Genomic DNA, 18,396 nt, shown 5'->3' on the forward strand with positions numbered 1-18,396 from the left:
CTTTATTTTCATCGCCATCTAGTTAAATTTTTGTTGAGTATTATCAATCAAAATTTTATGTGAAATTCATGGGAAATGAAATGAAAACAAATCGAAGATTTGAAATGAAATATAGAAAAACAAGAGTAACTAATGAAAAGAGCGGCACAATGCTTCTCATGCACAATGAATTGAGGCAATTGCGCGGTGTCCTGGCGGCCATGCTGAGGGATCAGGAACAGGCGAGGCAGCAGGCAAAGGCCGAAGAGAAACACAGAGCCAAGAGCTCCAGGAGACGTAAGCCCCCAAAGAGGTCGAAAAGCAGCCAAGTGGATTTCGATGGCAGTCCGACGACCATAAGTGATTACCCCCAAATGGCCCTTATCACTCAGCAGGCTCAACGCATTGAGGAGCAACAACATATGATGCATCGCATCAAACTCTGCTATGAGCGACAAGTGGCCAATATCAAATCGAATGTCCAATTGCTCGAATGCCAGTTGAACAAGCTTCAAATGCTCCTTCAGGCTCATTTAGAACAATATCCGGATACCAGTTTTCGCCTTGATAGCTACTACAATGAGATACTCCAGGCTGTCGATAATATGCAATCGCATGGCATTAATATATACGATTCGCCCATCGTGTCGCAAAGCTCTTCCAATGCCATCAGTAATGTGAATAGCTCTTTGCATCGCTTCTCCATGGAATCTTTGCACTTTGTGGACAATGCTTATGACGCCCGACAATTTCGGGCTACTTGAACATTATCCAGAAAATGTGGATATATATTTTAAAATTTCTAATATACTAAATTACAAATAATCCCATTAAAACATATCCTGAAATTGGCTTTCTGTTTTAATTTAATTTGTTGAGTAAATACTTGGCTTCTCTTGTAAAGAGTTGAAGAGTGGGTAAGCGAATCTATGTTTGACCAGACCACGGATAGCTTCCGTGGCTAGATGCAGTGCATCTAATATGCTCTATTATAATAGCTTTATCTGGAAGAATGGAGAAGCAGAAAAGATGAACATCTCGTGTTCGAATGTGGTTCTGGGTTCTCAAATGATTTTAGAGTCGAAACCCATTCTCCAGCCAGAGATTAAAGGCCTTTGCTGCAAGTTAACCACAAAGCCATTTAACTAAAAGTGTCCCAATGGTTTTCTTGTTTTGATATGCAGATTCAAGAGCAAAGTGAGCCAAGTAACGAACAGATTTCTGAAAACTAAGATGGCTATGACATATTGGTCTTTTGCCTTTCTCTCTTTCTCTATAGGCAGGCCTGACAATTGTTTCATTTCGTTTCATTGTACACACACATACACATGAAAATCTTTCATTTGCTCTAGAGCCAAATAAATTTCCAAGTGTCCTATAAAAATTCACAGAACTGTAAGAAATTCACAAGTAACAAATTTTGGTAAGTGCATTTGCAGAGAAGAGAAAGAGAAATGAGTGATTAACTGGTTTGTAACTATGTCTAGAGAATGCCCAAGTGTAGTAATACTTTGTCTGGTCTTAAGACATCGCGTCTGGCTCACGAAATGGTTGTGCTGCGTCAGGAAATGGCCACAACTACCTGTGTTCGGGATGAATTGCATCTGGAGCAGAAAATGCAAATGAAAAGCGGCGAGGCCCTGCATTCCGAGGATAGTGTTAGGAAACTGATCAAACGTCTGCAAGATCGTGACATGTATATTGCCTTCCTGGAGGAGCAAATCAAATTGACGCGTTCCAAATACGAGCTGAAAGTGAATGATGTGAAAATTTGTGCCGATCTTTTAGAACAGGAGCTAAAGAAGTTACGCCATGAATTGCAAGAGATAACTTCCAAGGTCAAGGATATCGATCAGTTGCAACAACAAGTGGATATCCTTCATAGCAAGCTGAGCCGTCGCAATGCCATTATAGCCCAGTATGAGGCCCAGCACACAGAGATAATGTCCATAATCAATCAGTTGCATAAGACTAAATTGAATCGCTTGCATCAACAAAAGGAAATTGGAACACAGACCGTACAGAATTTAAGGCAATCGACCAATGCAAAGAATGTCCATGCAGAGTTTAATGTAACGGCTGCAGAAGTCCATAAGAAACCAGTGCAAAAATTTGCCTGTCTGACCACAGCTCTTAGAAGAAAACTTGAACTGAAGACCGAGGCCTAGGAGAGATTCATCAATGATCGGACACCCCCATTTGAAAGTGAGATTACATTCGAGATCTAGAAAACCGACAAAGGTGTATTCCAAACTTCAAATTTTAAAGAGAGATTAAAATATTCGCTTTTTTTGGTTTTACTTTTTATTGGCATATTTTCCACGAATTTAACGATAATTTTCAAACTGCTTGAACGACAGAACAGAGATGGGTAAGGGGCGAAGTAATTCTGTATTGGATCATATTCTAGGCCATATCCATTCATCGGGCCAATGCTTTATAATTTTTCTGCGGGTCCGGAACTTTAGTCAGCAATTTTAATTCTCTTGTGATTCTTGTGAATTGAAATAAAGTTCATTGACAATGTTTTGTAACAAGTTATCTTAATCAAAAGGGTTATTAAACTACCACAACGCGCCATGCAAAATGTTGAGGTATAAAGAAAAGTTGAATGCATTTCGCCCTATGCGAAAGACCCATACATACAAACATACATATGTACATATATAATTTGAAACTTGTCACGTTTCTTTTCAGTGACTTGGACACATGTGGAAGCCTTTTCTATTCCTTATTGCGTTCTATTGCGTTTGTCTTTGCTAGTAAATTTGAAAATTTCTGCATTAAAGCACGTAGCATAAATCCCATAAATTGCAAACCCATTTCAATGTTGAGTCATAGAAGTTAAGTTGCCTCTCCTCCAATGCATTCTAATGATGGAAACCAGGAAGTGCGTGCAGACAATCAATCGTTGGCCAATTGAAATCAATTGTCCATAGTAATGTTGAATAAAGATTGAAATTGGGCCAAAAGTTCAATACAAATATAGCTTTAGATCCGACTAAAGTTCAAAGACTGTTTCTCTCCCCATCTAGATTGTATAATATGGTAAGATTTAAATACTAACCTGTTGTAAATATATTGTAAATCCATGAATATGAAATCGATAAGATGGATGATTCGAATGAAGGATGATCAAGAATGTCAGCCAGCCAGAGGTTAAAGGTACATAGAGGCAAATTTCGACAATTATTTCGAAAAAGAGTTGATGTTTTCTACCATTAAAGTTGTAAAGTTCTAGTTTTTGGTCATACAAGATCTTCAATCATGGTCAAGTGAATCACTTTTTCCAGTGAATATTTCCAATGTATTGGGTGAGTACTTTCGAGAATTCGATGGGTATTCCATTGGTTTTGCGTATTGCTACTATTAAGTGGTTCCATTTCGATGGTGCACACTTTTCACACTGCAATCTGTTTGATAAGAATCTTTAATTGAAGCTGATTCAGTGGGCCGTGATGAAATAGACAACAGAGTGTTTTCTCTCTCTCTCTTTGGGCCGGCTATTATATTCACTTTTTGGTCAAATCCAGACCAAAAAAAAAAAAAAACCTGTTCAATTAGCAGCGTTTGAATCGTTTGCCATGCCTTGATTTGGGAGGCTTTTGCCTTGTTAAATGACCCTGGGATCAAAAATAAACATCAATTTGTGACGTCACGTGTTGTCGCCTTTTGCTCTCCACCTCTTGCTCTAGTAGCCTCTGGCCGCCACCTGCCCTTAAAAAACAAAAACAAAACAAACATATGAAAAACATGTTGGGTGGCAAATACTAATACGCTTTAAAATATGTAATTAATTTTTGTTTTTATAGTACTTAACTACATTTGTTTTACACGTACACATTATTATATAAATTAAACACTAAAAGGCGCCTCACTATGTCCTCCTCCTTCACCCCATTTCTCCCCAATTGGCTGCCATTTCATCGCTCTCTCTTATGTTCCCGAAAAGCTGCGGAAATTGTTCTTCAGCAGGAGAATGAGAAAAAAGACTCCAACCGCAATTGTGAACAGCTGGACATTGATCACTTTGGAGTCAACAATGGCCTGCAACATGCTGTAAATGCTCTCGCTCCGCACTTCGTCGCCACAGCAGTCCATATGGGGGTGGTATAGGTAACTAACTTTAAGTACGCGAAATTTATTTTGTTTTTATAAAACTATTGATTTTGTTGTATTCCCATTCACGTCGTTTGCTTGTGAAACAGAGGCCATGGTAGCGTTGCCACTTTGCGTTTCTTTATTAGCGATGGACATAATACATGTCACGATTGGCTCACGAACAGAAAAAATCACGCGCACTAAAACCAAAACAAAACAAATACATATGTACATACATATGTAAAGCCAAGATTCTTGCAGAGATAAAGAAAATCGCCATTAATAGCGATATGCTTTGTACCCCTTGGGCTAATCAGGTTCCAATACATTATTATTATAAGTAGGCAGAAGTTGCATGACCCGATTTCGATACACCCTATAAAAATCCCACCAAATGTCATTTTTTATTGCCTTCTCACTCACTCTCGTGAAGAACTTGAATACACATACAAATACTAGATGATTTCAACCAAATCTACTTATGTAGGAGACGATTCTACGTACCAAAAAATATTTCCATGGTTTCTCCAATGGAACACTTGCCGAGAATACGTAGAGTCCAGGTCATGTTGTAAGTTTGTTGAATTGGGGAAGCGTATCCAGGAATACGGCTTTTAAACTCTTGAATCTCATCTAGAGATACAGATAGATTTCACACAAGCATTTGCACACTTTCTGCGTTTAAACTATTCTAAGAAGTTTCGCTCTTGAACTGTGGGTTGAGTTTTATTAATTTAGTTTAACATAACTATTTGCTAACGTGAACTCCCAACTACAGGATAATAAGCAAGGTATACCCAGCGCTTATTCGTCGTTTTCAAAGTCAGCGGGATTCTTGCGCAGCAAAGCAGAATGTTTCCGCTCGGTCAGATCGTAGATCAAGTAGCCCACAATGAAGGCTAGATGGATAGAGAGAGAGATTAGAAAAATGGAAATTTCAAATAATCCAAAAAGATTTGCAACTTACGTGGAGCCACACGGAAAACATTGGAGCGGAAGCGACGCACCATGTTGGGCAGACCGTTGCTGATGGCGCCGGCAAAGGCACGCTGCTCGAAGGGAGACAGTTTGTATGTGACAATGCCATGGACCTTGGCAAGATTGCCAAAGTGGGCTCCGTTCAGGATCGAGGAAATACGCATCTTTTAGGCTGTGGGAGAGGTGGGTGAAATGTTGGGGGGATTAGCAGGGTTCAGCAGCAGCACAAAAAATTAACTAGGATTTGTATAAAGACACAAATTGTGATTATAAACATCTTGTCAGGCGCTGGTTACGTCGGTTACGTAATTTTTTGCACAATTCGACAGGAAAAACGTCTGACGGCGTTCAAGATCTTTGCACTTTTACCAGGCGAAAATGATTGGGCATATTTATAGAGCGCAGCAGCTGTCAAATGTGTCTTTTTTTGGCAATTATAATGCGAAATTTTACCTTGATTTGATTTGTTATGCGGCCAAAAAAAAAGTTTTCGTTGCGTGTTCGTCTCGTACTGAACAGTGCTGCCAGACAGGGCGAGAGAGAAGTATCGTTCTTGTCTCAGACTGAACAATGTTGCCAGACAGAGTGGGTGTGAACTATCGATTTTTCGTTGACACCGATAACATTACTCAGCAAAAGTCTCAAAATGAGTTAATCAATTTGACACTCTGGCAGCTCTACTGGCAGTGTGACCAAATTGCAAAATATAAGGCGACCTTTAAATTTAAATTCAAATTAAATATTCGCTGCCTATAAAACTTGTCTTTAGAATAAATTTACTAATAGAAAAACAAGATTAGGAATATTTATCATGTCAAAAGTAATTTGTTTATGAGCAACATTTGTACAACTATGAGATGAGGCAACTTACAATTAATTAAAATTATTATTTGTATAAAAAAAAATCATGATCAAACACAAAAGACGACAAGATTTCACATTTATGGCAACAATTCTGCGATGATATATGTATAGTATATATGCATATAAATATATATATATAAATTTCATTTAGTTTCTTATAATACATAAACAAATGTCCAATAGAGGGCATTGAAAATAAGAAACATGACTGGAAACACGAATCGTGATCGCCTATCAATCCACATGGCTATCTCCTGTGGCGTCATGGTGGTAAATGTTGGCGGCGTCTCCTTCTTGTCCTTATCAATGTCAACAATGTGATCATTGCTGTTCGTTCTTTCACTGGAAATGGAAACATTGTCGGCACACTCGGTCTTAATGATTGGTAAATTGGGCTAAAAAGCGTATAAATAAATCTCATTAGAATCATTCCACCAAGTGATCGCCAAGTCTGTAAGTTGCTACTCACATGAACGGTTAGGTAATTGTTAAAACCCTGATTCACATTGCCATTGCCATTACGCACACTCTCCGTGCTGGACACAATGTTGTCCAAGCTTGAGCAGGACCTGGCTCGCGAATCGCTACTCAAACTACCGCCAATTTGTCGCCTAGCTGGGCGTGGTGTCAATGTGGACTTAATGATATATTTACTATTGACCTTCTTCAGTTCAATATTCTCCTTGCGTCGCCATATCGTATTGACAAAAGCGAACTCAACCAGACTGCCGAAAATGAAGAAGGTGCAACCGATAAACCAAATTTCCGACACTTTAATATAGCTAACTTTGGGCAATGTCTTGCTCTGCGACGAGGACAACGTTATGAATGACAACATGGTACTAGTGCCCAACATAATGCGCGGCGGAGAGGCATCTGCCTGAAGCCAGAATGACACCCATGATATGGCCACGATCATCATGGATGGTAGATAATAATCCAATAGATAGAAACCAATCTCACGCTTCAAGTTGACCGTAAAACTCAATGAACTATAATCACCCTCTAAAAAGAGAGGAAAAGGGGAAAAAAACATCAAATGAATATTTCAAATTCCAATTCCTCTTAAAACACTTACTGAAAGCTCCATGACGCAAATTAACCATATCCGAATGAACGACTGTCGTATTATGCCAATATTTGCCCATATTATATTCGGTCAGACGCATTTCAGGATCAAATGATATGGGCGACTCTTGCTCCCATTCCAATAACAAATCGGATGTGTTGTACATCCCTGCAAGGTAATGAAAATGGTTCGTTTAAGTATACACAAGTGAAATTCCGATCCATACGGATATCCAAATACTTACAACTCTCCAAGACTGTTGAACAATATTGCTGATCGAATGGAAACTTTTTGAAATTCATCCAACAATAGAGCGAGGCCTGCATTCGTGTCGATATGATGACATTGCCCTCCGGGGATAGCGAAGTCAAGACATCCTTTTCGTCCGTTCCAAGTATCGAGGATTCGCGTTCGTTGGCAAAGAATATGTGTGGCAACCAGAGGCGTTCGCTTAGATGCTTTTGCCCCAATATATTGTCAGTCCGTTCGAACTCTTTATAGGCCAATCTCTTGTCCTGGAAACTTAATTGCAATAGGGCATGCATTTTGAATTGCAGCAAATCCGAGTTGAGATTTTGCAGGAAATACACATAGATGCGGGTCTTAACCACAATCGGTAAACGTTCCAACGTCACATTGTTATACTCTGATGGGAAGGGAAGTCACTTAGCATCTCATCTGCATATGGCGGTTGTGTATTGAACTTACCAATGGGTCGCTCGAGACGATCATAGCGACAGACATGGGTTAATCTTTGTATAAGTTGGGTCTGCTGCAGACTTGCTGCATTCGATAAACTGGGACATTCTTCCTCATCGTCAATTGTGTCATTTGTTGCCGCACTAGAAAGGATATTAAACAGAGTAAAAGGATGGAAATGATTAAAGGCAAAAAGGTAACTTTGACTATAGACCGAAGTCAAATGAGAGATGAATGACAATCCTAGATCTAGACACTTCGCTTTGTATCCATTTGTACGTGCCTTTACCTTGCTTGATATTGATGTGGGTCAGGAATATATGTATATATACATATAAATATAATTTATTACAGGCTGCCTCATTAGCTGTTCCTGCATGGTCATAAATATTGAATTATTTGCAACTTAAGTCATGGCTCGAAAATGTATTCATAAATCACAAAACATTCTCGTCTGTCAATATAATGTTTTCATTTAAAACAAAAGGAACCTTATTCAAATTGTTCACATGATCCATAGAGAATGCCAATACATATATGTATATATACTTATATCTTGGATTTCTATTAACTTATTCATATATTTTCTAACATTTGAATGTTTGAAGTTAGGGTATTAAAGCTTCGGCATGACGTTGTCCTTGGAGTTCTTTTGTTAACCAAATTGGGAACTAAATGATTTATATTCAGGTATTCCTAGCCACAAAATAGAATCATAAAATATAACTTCTCTCTGTGGCAATATTTGTACGTAAGCAGAATATATGTATGTGTGTGTGCGTGTGTGTGTGTGTGTGTGAGGGTCTATATGGTATATAGATTTGCATTGTTAACGGAATTGGCAAGTGCCTTTATTTCATTACCCATTCGAAATGCTTCAGTTTCGCTTAGTTAGTTATAGTGGGAGTTTATTGTTCTAGGGTGTAAGCTACTGTTACCACCACCCCCCCCGTTGGTCACCCCTTTTCGTCATGGGGGACTAAACGTTTCAGTCTATAGCCGCCCCGCAGCAGCTGTGCCAAATCTCATTTTGAAAGTAACTTAAAAATCGTTAAAACAAAAACAATCCAAACAATATTTGTCTTCTCGGCTCCAGCAGAATAATGAGAATAGTAATAATAAATATTATTATTATAACTATTATTGCCTACTATTGCTTTTGAAAATAATTAACACTTTATGTACTCACTATATGTATGTATGTACATATATTGAACCCTGATCCCTTATCTTATTATCACAGCATTTTCTTTTCAACTCTGGCCGACAAATTTTCGTTTATTGATTCTGGATTTTAGGTAACTTTTAATTGGCTTCTTTTTTTGTTTTTGTTTTTTGTTTTAAGTGTTTACAAAAGATTTGTGTTCTTGTTGTTTTTGCAATTTTTGTAAGAGAATTTGTTTTTGTTATCTTTGACTTTCCTTTCTTCAACGATTATTGCGTCAAATTGTTGCACAAATACTTTTTGTTGAAATAAAATTTTTACAATTTTTTTTTTTGTTTTTGGTTTCTTATCAATGAAATGATCTGAAACAAAAAATTCACCTGGTATACCTAAAAAAAAAAAAAATACTTGATGGGTTTTCCCCACAACCAAGTAGAATTTGAGACTAAGAATGAGACATGACAAAGTTTCTATACCCTTTCCCGTTTGCATCTCTTGAGTATTTTGGCAGAAAAAAGTCCTTAACATTTAGCTAATACTTTCTTCACCTGAAGGATCACTTCAATTGCTTGGGGTTTCTGTTCTCCTAATGGCTAGATTGATGCTAATCAGGCCAAAAGCACTTTGGGGCAAGTGTATAAAGACAATTTACTCAACTGGTCTGAAGTTTGAAAAGAAAAAAAACCAAATGTCTCTCTTGTCTTGATGCCAAACGGTTTGATGGTTGGACAGGGGGTTGAATGGGGGGGCGGATGGATGTTGGTGGGGGGTTGGTGTGTTGAACATATTGTTTTATCAGCTGAAAACATATCAATTATATTGGTTTTTATCAGACTCTCTCACTCACAACTTTTTTTTTGCATTGCAAGAAGATGAAGTGGTAAAATTTGTATTTTGTATTTTCTGCCTTTCCACTATGACTATGGAAATTTTTCTATTTCATTTGTTAAAGGAAGTAAATGAATGAATGAAAGAATTCTCTCTCTCTCTCTCTCTGATAACTTACCTGATTGATGTTTGTATTATGCTGAATATTAAGGTGATTAATAATACTTTTGTAAAGTGCATAAAATATAAATTCTTCATTTTAACACTAATAAAACACTATGGAACTTGGCTGTTTTTTAGTTTAGTTTTTATTTGCTTGAGATGTCAATTGAAACACACACTTTATCCTCGCTTCACTTAACACTTTTCAACAAATTTGTTGGCCATTCGCTGGAACATTCACTTTGCATTGGAAATGCACTTTAATTCATTTAAATAGAGTGAACAACAAAAAAAAAAAAAATATACACAAAAATGTCAGAAACTATTTTGCAAAATGCCGAGGTCTGACTGACGACTGTCTATATGTTTATATATGTATATGCGATGTATATATATCGACTTGTCGATTGTCCAAAGTGTTTTGAACTCGAGAGTTGCGCTTGCGTCCCACTGAAATACCTTAAACGCCGTCGACACTTTGCCGAGCACTGAGACGGGGCAGCTTTATTTTGTGTCTTTTTGTGTGTTTGTGTTTGGCTGGTCTGATAAGCCAAGTTAACGTCAGTTTGGTGGTGGGGAGTGAGGAGGGCGGTAAGTAGTAGTAATAGTGGTAACACACACTGGCACACCGACACAGCGACACACACACACACACACGCACACACACTCTCTGAAGATTCAGTGCAGCAACTTGAAAGCGTTTGTTGTTAACTGTTGAGCAGCGCAAAGGCAACAGCCGCAGGGTCGCTGGAGATCGTCTCACTTTATAATACACACACACACTAACACACACACAAAGAAAATGGCAAATAGTTAAATATATTATCGGAAGCATTACATTTCTATAAACCGGTCAATAATTCCAAGTTATCATGGAATTGCACAGCAACTTTTAACCAAATGCGAATAAATATTTGTAACATTTTATGTATTTATAAAACTAGTCAGCATATTAGCATACGAGTTTCTGATCAAGCTGGAGTGTGGGGGGGGGTGGGGGTGGGATTAGAGGGTATACATATGTACATACTTGGCAATGTTTATACAGTTGTTGTCCACGCTTCCAATTAAGCATCCAACCATTTAGTCACCCACCCAACCACCCAACCACCCACTTTCAACTAGTTGTTCTATTTGCCCAAGGCGCACGCTCTCGCCTCTTGTTTAAACAAATTGCACATGATTTTTCTTAATTATTAAATCAACCAAGCCAGGCCAGCTAAAACTTATATAAGTTCAACAAACTTACATGTATTTACCTTAACAAAAAAAAAAAAAAAAAAAAAACTACTACTTAATTTAATTCTTATCAGAGTAATAATAATTATTATGAATTCTTTTTTTTTTTTTATTTTATATTTTTTTTGGTTGGTTGAATAAACTTCTCCAATAATATCACCGATTGTCTTGTGTATGAAATCAAGGGGGTCGTGGGGGTGGAGGGGGGGTGATCGGTGAGGGGGCTAGCGGATTATGCTTTAAGGTCGAGCTCTCTACAAATTTCAACTCAAATCGTGCGACGTGACATAGAAAAAAAACAATACACTAACAACAACAACAACAAGTGAGGGAATAATTGAATATATGACAAATTGTCAATAGCAAAAATTGTTTATACCTATATATGTAGTTATATACATATATATTTCTCTTTTCAAATGCAATTAGTGTTTGAATACTTCTTCTCTTTGGTTATTATTCAGTAGCTCTTCTCTGTCTAATTGATTAAAAGTTTTTTTAGTTTTGTTTTTGTTTTTTTTTTTTAAACAAATTGGTTGAAATACAAAATTAATTATATTCACTTGACGTTTATATAGAAATCAATAGTTGCCAACACCTGAGCATATTGCATATTGATCAATGATCGACAGATCGATCTCTGGGGTTCCTGAACCCTGAAGGATAAATATCAATAAGCCTTTGAAATGAAATTGAATGTGGAAGAATACTTCGGAATAAGTTTTCACATAAGTTTCTTTGGAACTGAAAACTATTTTAACTGAAAACTCTTTAGAAATACTTTCCTAAAAGGACAAACAAATATATGGGAGAAACTTAGCTAAGAATTCATTCAGAGTCAGTTAGTCGCGTCTTGAGATCATGATTTACTTTAGGATTAATCTTGCCCATGGACAACATTTTGTGAAAACTTTGTGTAGTCCGATTTTGATTTGGTTCTCAAGAGAGATTAAGTCAATAATGAGAACAAAAACTATAACTATTTATACCTATACGATGAAGGATAGAAGGAAATCTAGGAAAATGAAAGGATAGAAATATAGAAGTATAGAATAATGGAGTCAAACAGTTTTTAATATGTATTTAGATCAGATCCAGGACATCATTTAGAGGCAAAGAAAAGTGTCAACCGAAAAGTCTCTCTCTCTGGAGGAGGCTTTCACCTTGTCCCTTGAATGCTCCCGATTGGCCCAAGTTAAGGGATATCACAGGGACATTCCTGCACATATATTCAGGTGTAATTACGTCTAAGAAACTGTTTTGGCATTGCTTGGTAATTTGCGTCAATTCCTTTTCATAATATTGGCATTGCAGCACATTTTGGTTCTCTTTCGCTCTCTTGGTGCTTATCAAAGTTATTTTAAGAACTTTTAATTAAATGAATATCTAGGTAAATATGTTCATATACATATATGTATTTATTTAATGAGAAATATGAAAGCATTTTTTTAATTATTGTTCTGCCATTGTTAAAATAAACAAAAAAAAAAAAAAAAAAACAATTTCTATTGTCCCTGGCGTCATTGACTGAAAGTTGTGGTCTTATCTTTATCTATTTCTATGTTTTACAAATTATTCTACATACGTATGTGTGTGTGTGTGTGTGTAGGTGACCAGGTGTGTATCTACATATACATATGTTGTTTGTCCACCTCAGATCTCCTTGCACGACTTTTGGTTTTTGTTTTTTTTTTTTTTTTTTGGAAGGTGTTGCTTGTTGTTGTTGTTTTTTTTGCGCAATTTAAAGGTTAAACATTTATTTACTTGCATTTTTATGGGTCGCTGAAAATGTGATTTTTTATTTACTAACAAATATTAGTCTTCATTCTATGTGGAGAGGGGAACGGGGATGGAGATTGGATTTTAAATGTTTAAATTTCGTTTAGCACGTGATATTATTGAAACTTTTGATATTTTACCGCTTTTATTTGGACCAAAAGTCACGCTATGGCCGACTTAAAGGCCAAGTAATATCAGTTACAGGCCTAAGAGTTTTATTTCTATTCAACTTGTTGACAAAGTGAATATACTCAAAGCAAATGAGGGCAGAATAAGTTAAAGATCAGGGTCATTATCTATCTCTCTCTCTCTCTCTCTCTCTCTGATGCTTGACTTATGACTCATCCTCGATCTCTCGACTAGTGTTAAATTCTCTTTATCAGGCAAGACCGTATCTGTCCATCCGTCCGTCTGTCTGTCCGCCTGTCCCATAGTCCGGCCAACATCTGTGGTGTCTAGTAGACAGGGGCGACAGTTGCTTGTATTTGGTTCCCCTTCGCTTAAGCCAATAAACACAGAGAAGAGACAGAGACAGAGAGAGAGAGAGAAGAGCAAAAGTTTAATTAATTAAAAAATTTAAATGAAAAACAAAATACCAAGCAAGTTGCAATTGTTATTATTGTTTAGGCTAAGCAAATACAACTAGAAGAAACCAATAATAATAATAACAATGAAACAATTGCAAATATAAAAATAAAATCTACAATGACAAATGTATTCAAAATTAAAATGAAATAATTCTCCCCAACCCAAAGATGTTAATCAGGGGGACAGGCTCAAGTGGGGGAGACTAATATTAAACCGTGACAGAACAGTCAGAGGCAACACACACACACACACACCCACATAAACACCCACACATAGATGAGATGGACAATATGGACGGCAATTCATTATCTCTTCGGGGTTTCTATTTCAATTTTTGTTTTTTACTCTAATTAGACCTACCTACATACTACCCAATTATTCTTATCACAAATCTTGTCCATCTACAATGACGTCTTATTTAATAAAAATAAAATAAACGCAACCTTTTCGCAAAGTTGGGTATATGGACTTTGATCTCGAGTTGACATCGACAAAAGCCAATTTTGGAATCTGTCCATTCTCAATCTAGGACCTTTATCTAGCCCCTCAATCCAGGTCTAGGATATATACAAACAATGATAAACGTCTTAAAATTAAGTTCAGTGACGGATTAACACAGCGCGGGTCTTGTACGGTTTCTTTTTTTACCACTGTGAAAGCTAGAACATGTATGAAAATCTAACTAGAACATGTATACTAACTACTAACTAAATAAAGACACGAAATATTCAACATATAGAGCTTCAAGAAATTAAGGTTTATTTGTTAAGTTAAGAGTTTGGAAGACTTTGCAGAATCTTTTCAACTTTTCAGGGAGTCCCATGGCACAAACTGGGCCTGCTATATGGCTAATCCGGCACTGATTTAATTAAAATGCTAAATAAACAATAAAAATATATATACGAAATGTTTGTATGTTCAGTTTACATGTTTTGCAGGAGGAAATCTATTAATAATATTCGTTTTCAAATGGTCTTTCGATATCTTGAATGGGTTTAGGGCTAGTAACTCTGCGTCACACCATCTATGAGATAGATATAGAATAGGAATCCATAGTTATTTATTCCTAGATACAGCCAATTTCCAAGGATCCAAATTGGCTCTAGTCAAACAACATTTCAAAGTCCGTTTTTTGTGCTTATTTAACTCTTAACTATAAAACTTTTTCCTACTTTTATCTTAGTGTTGTTGAGTCCTTGAGATGAGATCTCCTACTTTCACTTGCTTCTGCATCTGTGTCGTGTGTGAATATCCAACAGTTTTTATTCAGTTCTCAGTTCTCAGTTTTTTGTTAGCTAACAAGAGTATAGAAAGTTCTTTATATCGATCTGAGCTGATAATCTAGTCTACTGGGGTCTCCTCTCTGGAGTAAGAAGACGTCGTTTGGTTTTGTGTAATATTTTGTTAGCTTTTGCTTTATTTGCTCTAGTGCAGTGTTCGTCGTATCGTGTGGCAAAGTTATGTTTGTTTTGCCACTGGGGCGTATGCGTAATATTTAGTTTGTTCCCAAGTAGACCAAAATGATGGCCGGAAGTATACAGAAAAAGTGACTGGGCTGTAAAATGTCAACTAACTAGAATCTGATGAGTCAGTCTACAATCCCGCACCCGTCCCCTCCTCCCTTAGCTAGCAGCATCAGCGTCAAATGTTACGTTTTATTTATTGCTCTTCTTTTGCCTTTTATCTTCAAAGAGGCAAAAAGTCTATCATTTTATATAGTAATTGACAATCTTTGAACATGGTCCTCTTAATGTTTACAGCAATAATTTCTGGTTATTATCTAGAAGGAGCGAGAGAGAGAGAGAGAGGAGTCAGAGAATGGGCGTGGGCGTGTGAAACTTGGCAACGGGTCGTCTTTTAATCACGTGCCCAGCAGCACAAAGGTAAATAGCAAAGCCAACAAGAAGATGGAGGAGAAAGAGTATAAATCAAAGACCATGACTTGGAGCACTTTGTGACTTTGTTTGATTAACTGCCAACGTAGCTAGTAAGAGGATTCAAATAAATTTACAAGAGATATATATATATAGAGAGAGAGAGAGAGAGAGAGAGAGAGAAAGCCATCTAGGTTCAAGATCATATCAGCATAAGTAAATTAGTTTTTTTTTTTTTGGTTTTTTGGTGTTACTTTCACGCTTAACACATAAATTTGTTTATTTCTAGTACAATGCCCATTGCAAGTGTGTGTGTGTGTGTGTGTGTGTGTGTCTGTGTGGGTGCGGGCAGTTGAGTAAGGAAGGTAGGATTAATTAACATATTCAATTGGATCGAACTATAGACTAACATGAAACAAGCCTCCCAATTTGAAATAGCCTCCCCCTCATTCCCCTTATTGCTGCTGTTTAACTGCTCCCGCCGTCGCCGCCGATGCCTCCTGGCCACCACCTGCTGGTGATTTCGCGAAATCCTCAAATGTGTCCTTTACCTTCTTAAGGCCTCGTCCGGCATAGCAGGGCAACATGTGAATGAAACGGAATGAGCTCTTAACGCCCTCATTGTAATAGTGTTTTGCCAGGAAACGCATCTCGCCAGTTTTGGGTAATTGTGGCACCTCGAATGGCAGTTTCTTTTGGGCCTGCTGCACATATGGGCACAGTTGGTTCTTCACATTGTTGTATAGCTTTTCCGTTTCCTCTGTGCTGCCCCAGATGCCAGCCTTGCGTGTGTAGTAAACAGCTCCAGCCACCAGGCCACCGCGTACTAGGAATCTGGATCAAGATCAAGACCACCAAAAAACAAGAAGAAGAAACCAAAGCAAAATTGTTTGTCTTTTATTTTTTTGCACTCTTACGTAATGAAATTGGCAATATAAAGCACTTACCCAACAACCATTTTGTCTTAATTGTCAAGGGAAGAATCGATATGATGCAATTAATTGCCTTGTCAATTCCAAACTTCTCAAAAGTTTGGTCGATTTCGTTATTAAACTAAAACAAAAATCCCTGGCGAGATTTGCGTATGGTCTATAAAAACAAATGGAATCTAGTCAGTGTGACCAGTTACCTAAAAAGCGAGAAATGTTTACACATCACTGCGAAAGAGTGGGAGAGAGCAGGCGAGAGTAAAATATAACCAGAGGGGCAACTCTGTTCACTGCGGGCGCCAAATAACCAAAAAAGACGTTAAAATTTCAAAAAAATAAAAACCGTTTTTTGTTTTTTTTTTTTTTCTTTTTCGTAAATCTGTAAGGTATTTTGTCTACGATATTTGTATTTCAAGTAGATTACTAAACAGATTATATGATTAGAATCTCAAGGCTAAATTTTAAAACAGAAAATATAAAATTTATTTGCATTGAATTTCTGTCATCGTCCGGCTTTGATTAATTACTCTAAATTCAATGAGACATCTCATAATTTCAGCTAAGCCCCGGGATTCTGTATACTCTATTCTTTTCCTTTCTTTTTTTCTACATTTTGGATTTTTCTCATTTTTGCACCCATTTAGTTTCCCTTTTTAGAGTCGAAAATCTAATTTATTAAACAAGTAACCGGCATTTTGGTCCTTCGGTAGGTCAATAGAGATTGCACTCCCCTATATGCATACATACATACATATGTACATGCAGTGAGTCCTTTGCCCAAAATGTCCTTTTGTTATAATTTTGCGACAGTCGTCGCAGTTAAGAGGATTATTGCCTGCCAGCACAAAAAAAAAAAAAACAAAATTTTTGCTAAGGCTTGTGCCAATTTATTGAAAAATACCAATTCCAATTGTTTTCCTTTTCAATTGGAGTGAGAATTTTCCATTTTTTTATGCTATTTTTTTCACCCATTTTTCTTTGCAGTTTCTTTTTTTCTATTTTTTTTTTTTGTGTCCCCTGTCAATTTTAGGTCTTTTTCTTTTTGGGAACGGGTCCAGGTCGACGTTGACCCACGTGTCAGGCGATGCGCTCAAAAGGTCGCTAACGGGGTTGGGGGGTTGGCAACGCTTATTAATAGGTTCAGTTAATGTGTCACAACCCCTTCATCGACCACCATCTCTGCATTGCACCCCGACCCCTTGCCATAAAACAACACAAATTTAATTTTTTTCTCTTTTTTCCTCAAAAATTGGCAACATTTTTTCTTCTTTTTTTTTTTTTTTGGGTGAAAAAAAATTTATTAATTTCGCATGGACTTGCGTGTGACAGTTGGATGCATCGGCTGATCCTTTATTTACACAATGCGCGGCAGCATTTGGGTGACCCTTTCCCTTTTTGCCCCTAACCCTCGACCTAAAGAATTTTCCAATTACCCTGTAAACGGATTAAATGAAACGGGGTATATCAAAGTCGCTCAAAAGATAGAACAAGGACAAAGACAATCTACAGATATAAAGATTTTCTCTAATAATCAAAGTTTTCAATAAAAATTAATATCAAAATAATTTTCTAGACTTCAATTATGATTCATTTTTAAAGGGTATTTTCAAGTCGATATCAGATTTTTGTTTCTCTCTTCATGTGTCATGTGCAAAAAATGTCATAGAGAAAATTTTTGGAAAATTTCGCATTATCCATAGAAAATTGCAATTTTACAATGCGAAAGTGTGAGAGGGTTGATGATGATCCTGCTGATGGTAGCAAAGGGTTAAAGACCCTTTACCCTTTAGATTTCACTTTCATTTCGGTTGATTTGATTCAACTGTCGCTGCTGCTGCTGCAGTTGCGCTCAAAAGTAATTTAGTGACCCTTCGATTGTAGTTTTTGGGGTAAAATTTTACACATTTTCAACAAAAACATTTCTTTTTTTTTTTTTGTAAAATTGTCCATGTGCCATGTGCCTTGGATATTCAACCCTTTTCCAAGCCATGGTATGAGAGAATGAGAGGGTTAAGGTTATTCGATTTGTGCAACAATGCAAGAGCGAATAGAATTTTACAGCCGTCATTCCCCTAGCTTAAAATGTGAACTATAAAACATAAATGTGTGTATGTGTGTGTGTGTGTGTATCCCATTATTGAC

General features: G+C 37.0%; 6 protein-coding genes across 7 annotated transcripts; 2 read left to right on the top strand and 4 right to left on the bottom strand.

Moving 5' to 3' along the window:
• Positions 1 to 353: 353 nt before the first annotated feature.
• LOC137574019 (uncharacterized) lies at positions 354 to 743 on the top strand. Its single transcript, XM_068286124.1, has one exon. The coding sequence runs from the start codon at positions 354 to 356 to the stop codon at positions 741 to 743; it is 390 nt and encodes a 129-aa protein (XP_068142225.1).
• Positions 744 to 1,269: 526 nt separating this feature from the next.
• LOC137573775 (uncharacterized) lies at positions 1,270 to 2,279 on the top strand. Its single transcript, XM_068285804.1, has 2 exons — positions 1,270 to 1,402; positions 1,467 to 2,279. Exon 2 carries the CDS (start codon positions 1,470 to 1,472, stop codon positions 2,145 to 2,147), a length of 678 nt encoding a protein of 225 aa, XP_068141905.1. The 5' UTR covers positions 1,270 to 1,402; positions 1,467 to 1,469; the 3' UTR covers positions 2,148 to 2,279.
• Positions 2,280 to 3,555: 1,276 nt separating this feature from the next.
• On the bottom strand, positions 3,556 to 4,233 carry LOC137573777 (uncharacterized). Of its 2 annotated transcripts, none has more exons than XM_068285808.1 (2): positions 3,820 to 4,233; positions 3,556 to 3,696 (listed from the first exon to the last, which is right to left on the bottom strand). In XM_068285808.1, exon 1 carries the CDS (start codon positions 4,078 to 4,080, stop codon positions 3,916 to 3,918), a length of 165 nt encoding a protein of 54 aa, XP_068141909.1. In that variant the 5' UTR covers positions 4,081 to 4,233; the 3' UTR covers positions 3,556 to 3,696; positions 3,820 to 3,915. The 2 variants fall into 2 exon arrangements, with proteins under 2 accessions (XP_068141909.1, XP_068141908.1); XM_068285807.1 differs by having other exon boundaries at positions 3,561 to 3,691.
• A 546-nt stretch (positions 4,234 to 4,779) lies between these two features.
• On the bottom strand, positions 4,780 to 5,635 carry UQCR-Q (Ubiquinol-cytochrome c reductase ubiquinone-binding protein). Its single transcript, XM_068285805.1, has 3 exons — positions 5,512 to 5,635; positions 5,048 to 5,230; positions 4,780 to 4,979 (listed from the first exon to the last, which is right to left on the bottom strand). The coding sequence occupies exons 2-3, from the start codon at positions 5,220 to 5,222 to the stop codon at positions 4,885 to 4,887; spliced, it is 270 nt and encodes an 89-aa protein (XP_068141906.1). The 5' UTR covers positions 5,223 to 5,230; positions 5,512 to 5,635; the 3' UTR covers positions 4,780 to 4,884.
• A 228-nt stretch (positions 5,636 to 5,863) lies between these two features.
• On the bottom strand, positions 5,864 to 10,591 carry SecCl (Secretory chloride channel). The gene is made up of 6 exons (XM_068285956.1): positions 9,862 to 10,591; positions 7,700 to 7,833; positions 7,236 to 7,637; positions 7,001 to 7,159; positions 6,392 to 6,927; positions 5,864 to 6,317 (listed from the first exon to the last, which is right to left on the bottom strand). Exons 1-6 carry the CDS (start codon positions 9,939 to 9,941, stop codon positions 6,078 to 6,080), a joined length of 1,551 nt encoding a protein of 516 aa, XP_068142057.1. The 5' UTR covers positions 9,942 to 10,591; the 3' UTR covers positions 5,864 to 6,077.
• Positions 10,592 to 15,549: 4,958 nt separating this feature from the next.
• On the bottom strand, positions 15,550 to 16,448 carry QIL1 (MICOS complex subunit MIC13 homolog QIL1). Its single transcript, XM_068286001.1, has 2 exons — positions 16,273 to 16,448; positions 15,550 to 16,159 (listed from the first exon to the last, which is right to left on the bottom strand). Exons 1-2 carry the CDS (start codon positions 16,281 to 16,283, stop codon positions 15,781 to 15,783), a joined length of 390 nt encoding a protein of 129 aa, XP_068142102.1. The 5' UTR covers positions 16,284 to 16,448; the 3' UTR covers positions 15,550 to 15,780.
• Between the last annotated feature and the right edge of the window lie 1,948 nt (positions 16,449 to 18,396).

Source organism: Drosophila tropicalis, unplaced genomic scaffold (assembly GCF_018151085.1).
Source record: "Drosophila tropicalis isolate 14030-0801.00 unplaced genomic scaffold, ASM1815108v1 contig_443, whole genome shotgun sequence".
Taxonomy (NCBI): domain Eukaryota; kingdom Metazoa; phylum Arthropoda; class Insecta; order Diptera; family Drosophilidae; genus Drosophila; species Drosophila tropicalis.

What these genes read in the sequence shown, in the direction of transcription:
- LOC137574019 (XM_068286124.1), top strand. Translation starts at nt 354, where the DNA reads ATGGCCCTTATCACTCAGCAGGCTCAACGCATTGAGGAGCAACAACAT.
- LOC137573775 (XM_068285804.1), top strand. Translation starts at nt 1,470, where the DNA reads ATGCCCAAGTGTAGTAATACTTTGTCTGGTCTTAAGACATCGCGTCTG.
- LOC137573777 (XM_068285808.1), bottom strand. Translation starts at nt 4,080, where the DNA reads ATGGACTGCTGTGGCGACGAAGTGCGGAGCGAGAGCATTTACAGCATG.
- UQCR-Q (XM_068285805.1), bottom strand. Translation starts at nt 5,222, where the DNA reads ATGCGTATTTCCTCGATCCTGAACGGAGCCCACTTTGGCAATCTTGCC. An exon ending in TGTTTTCCGTGTGGCTCCAC is followed by an intron (nt 4,980 to 5,047) that starts GTAAGTTGCAAA and finishes CTATCCATCTAG; the next exon opens with CCTTCATTGTGGGCTACTTG.
- SecCl (XM_068285956.1), bottom strand. Translation starts at nt 9,941, where the DNA reads ATGAAGAATTTATATTTTATGCACTTTACAAAAGTATTATTAATCACC. An exon ending in TTCAACAGTCTTGGAGAGTT is followed by an intron (nt 7,160 to 7,235) that starts GTAAGTATTTGG and finishes ATTACCTTGCAG; the next exon opens with GGATGTACAACACATCCGAT. An exon ending in ACAATTACCTAACCGTTCAT is followed by an intron (nt 6,318 to 6,391) that starts GTGAGTAGCAAC and finishes TACGCTTTTTAG; the next exon opens with CCCAATTTACCAATCATTAA.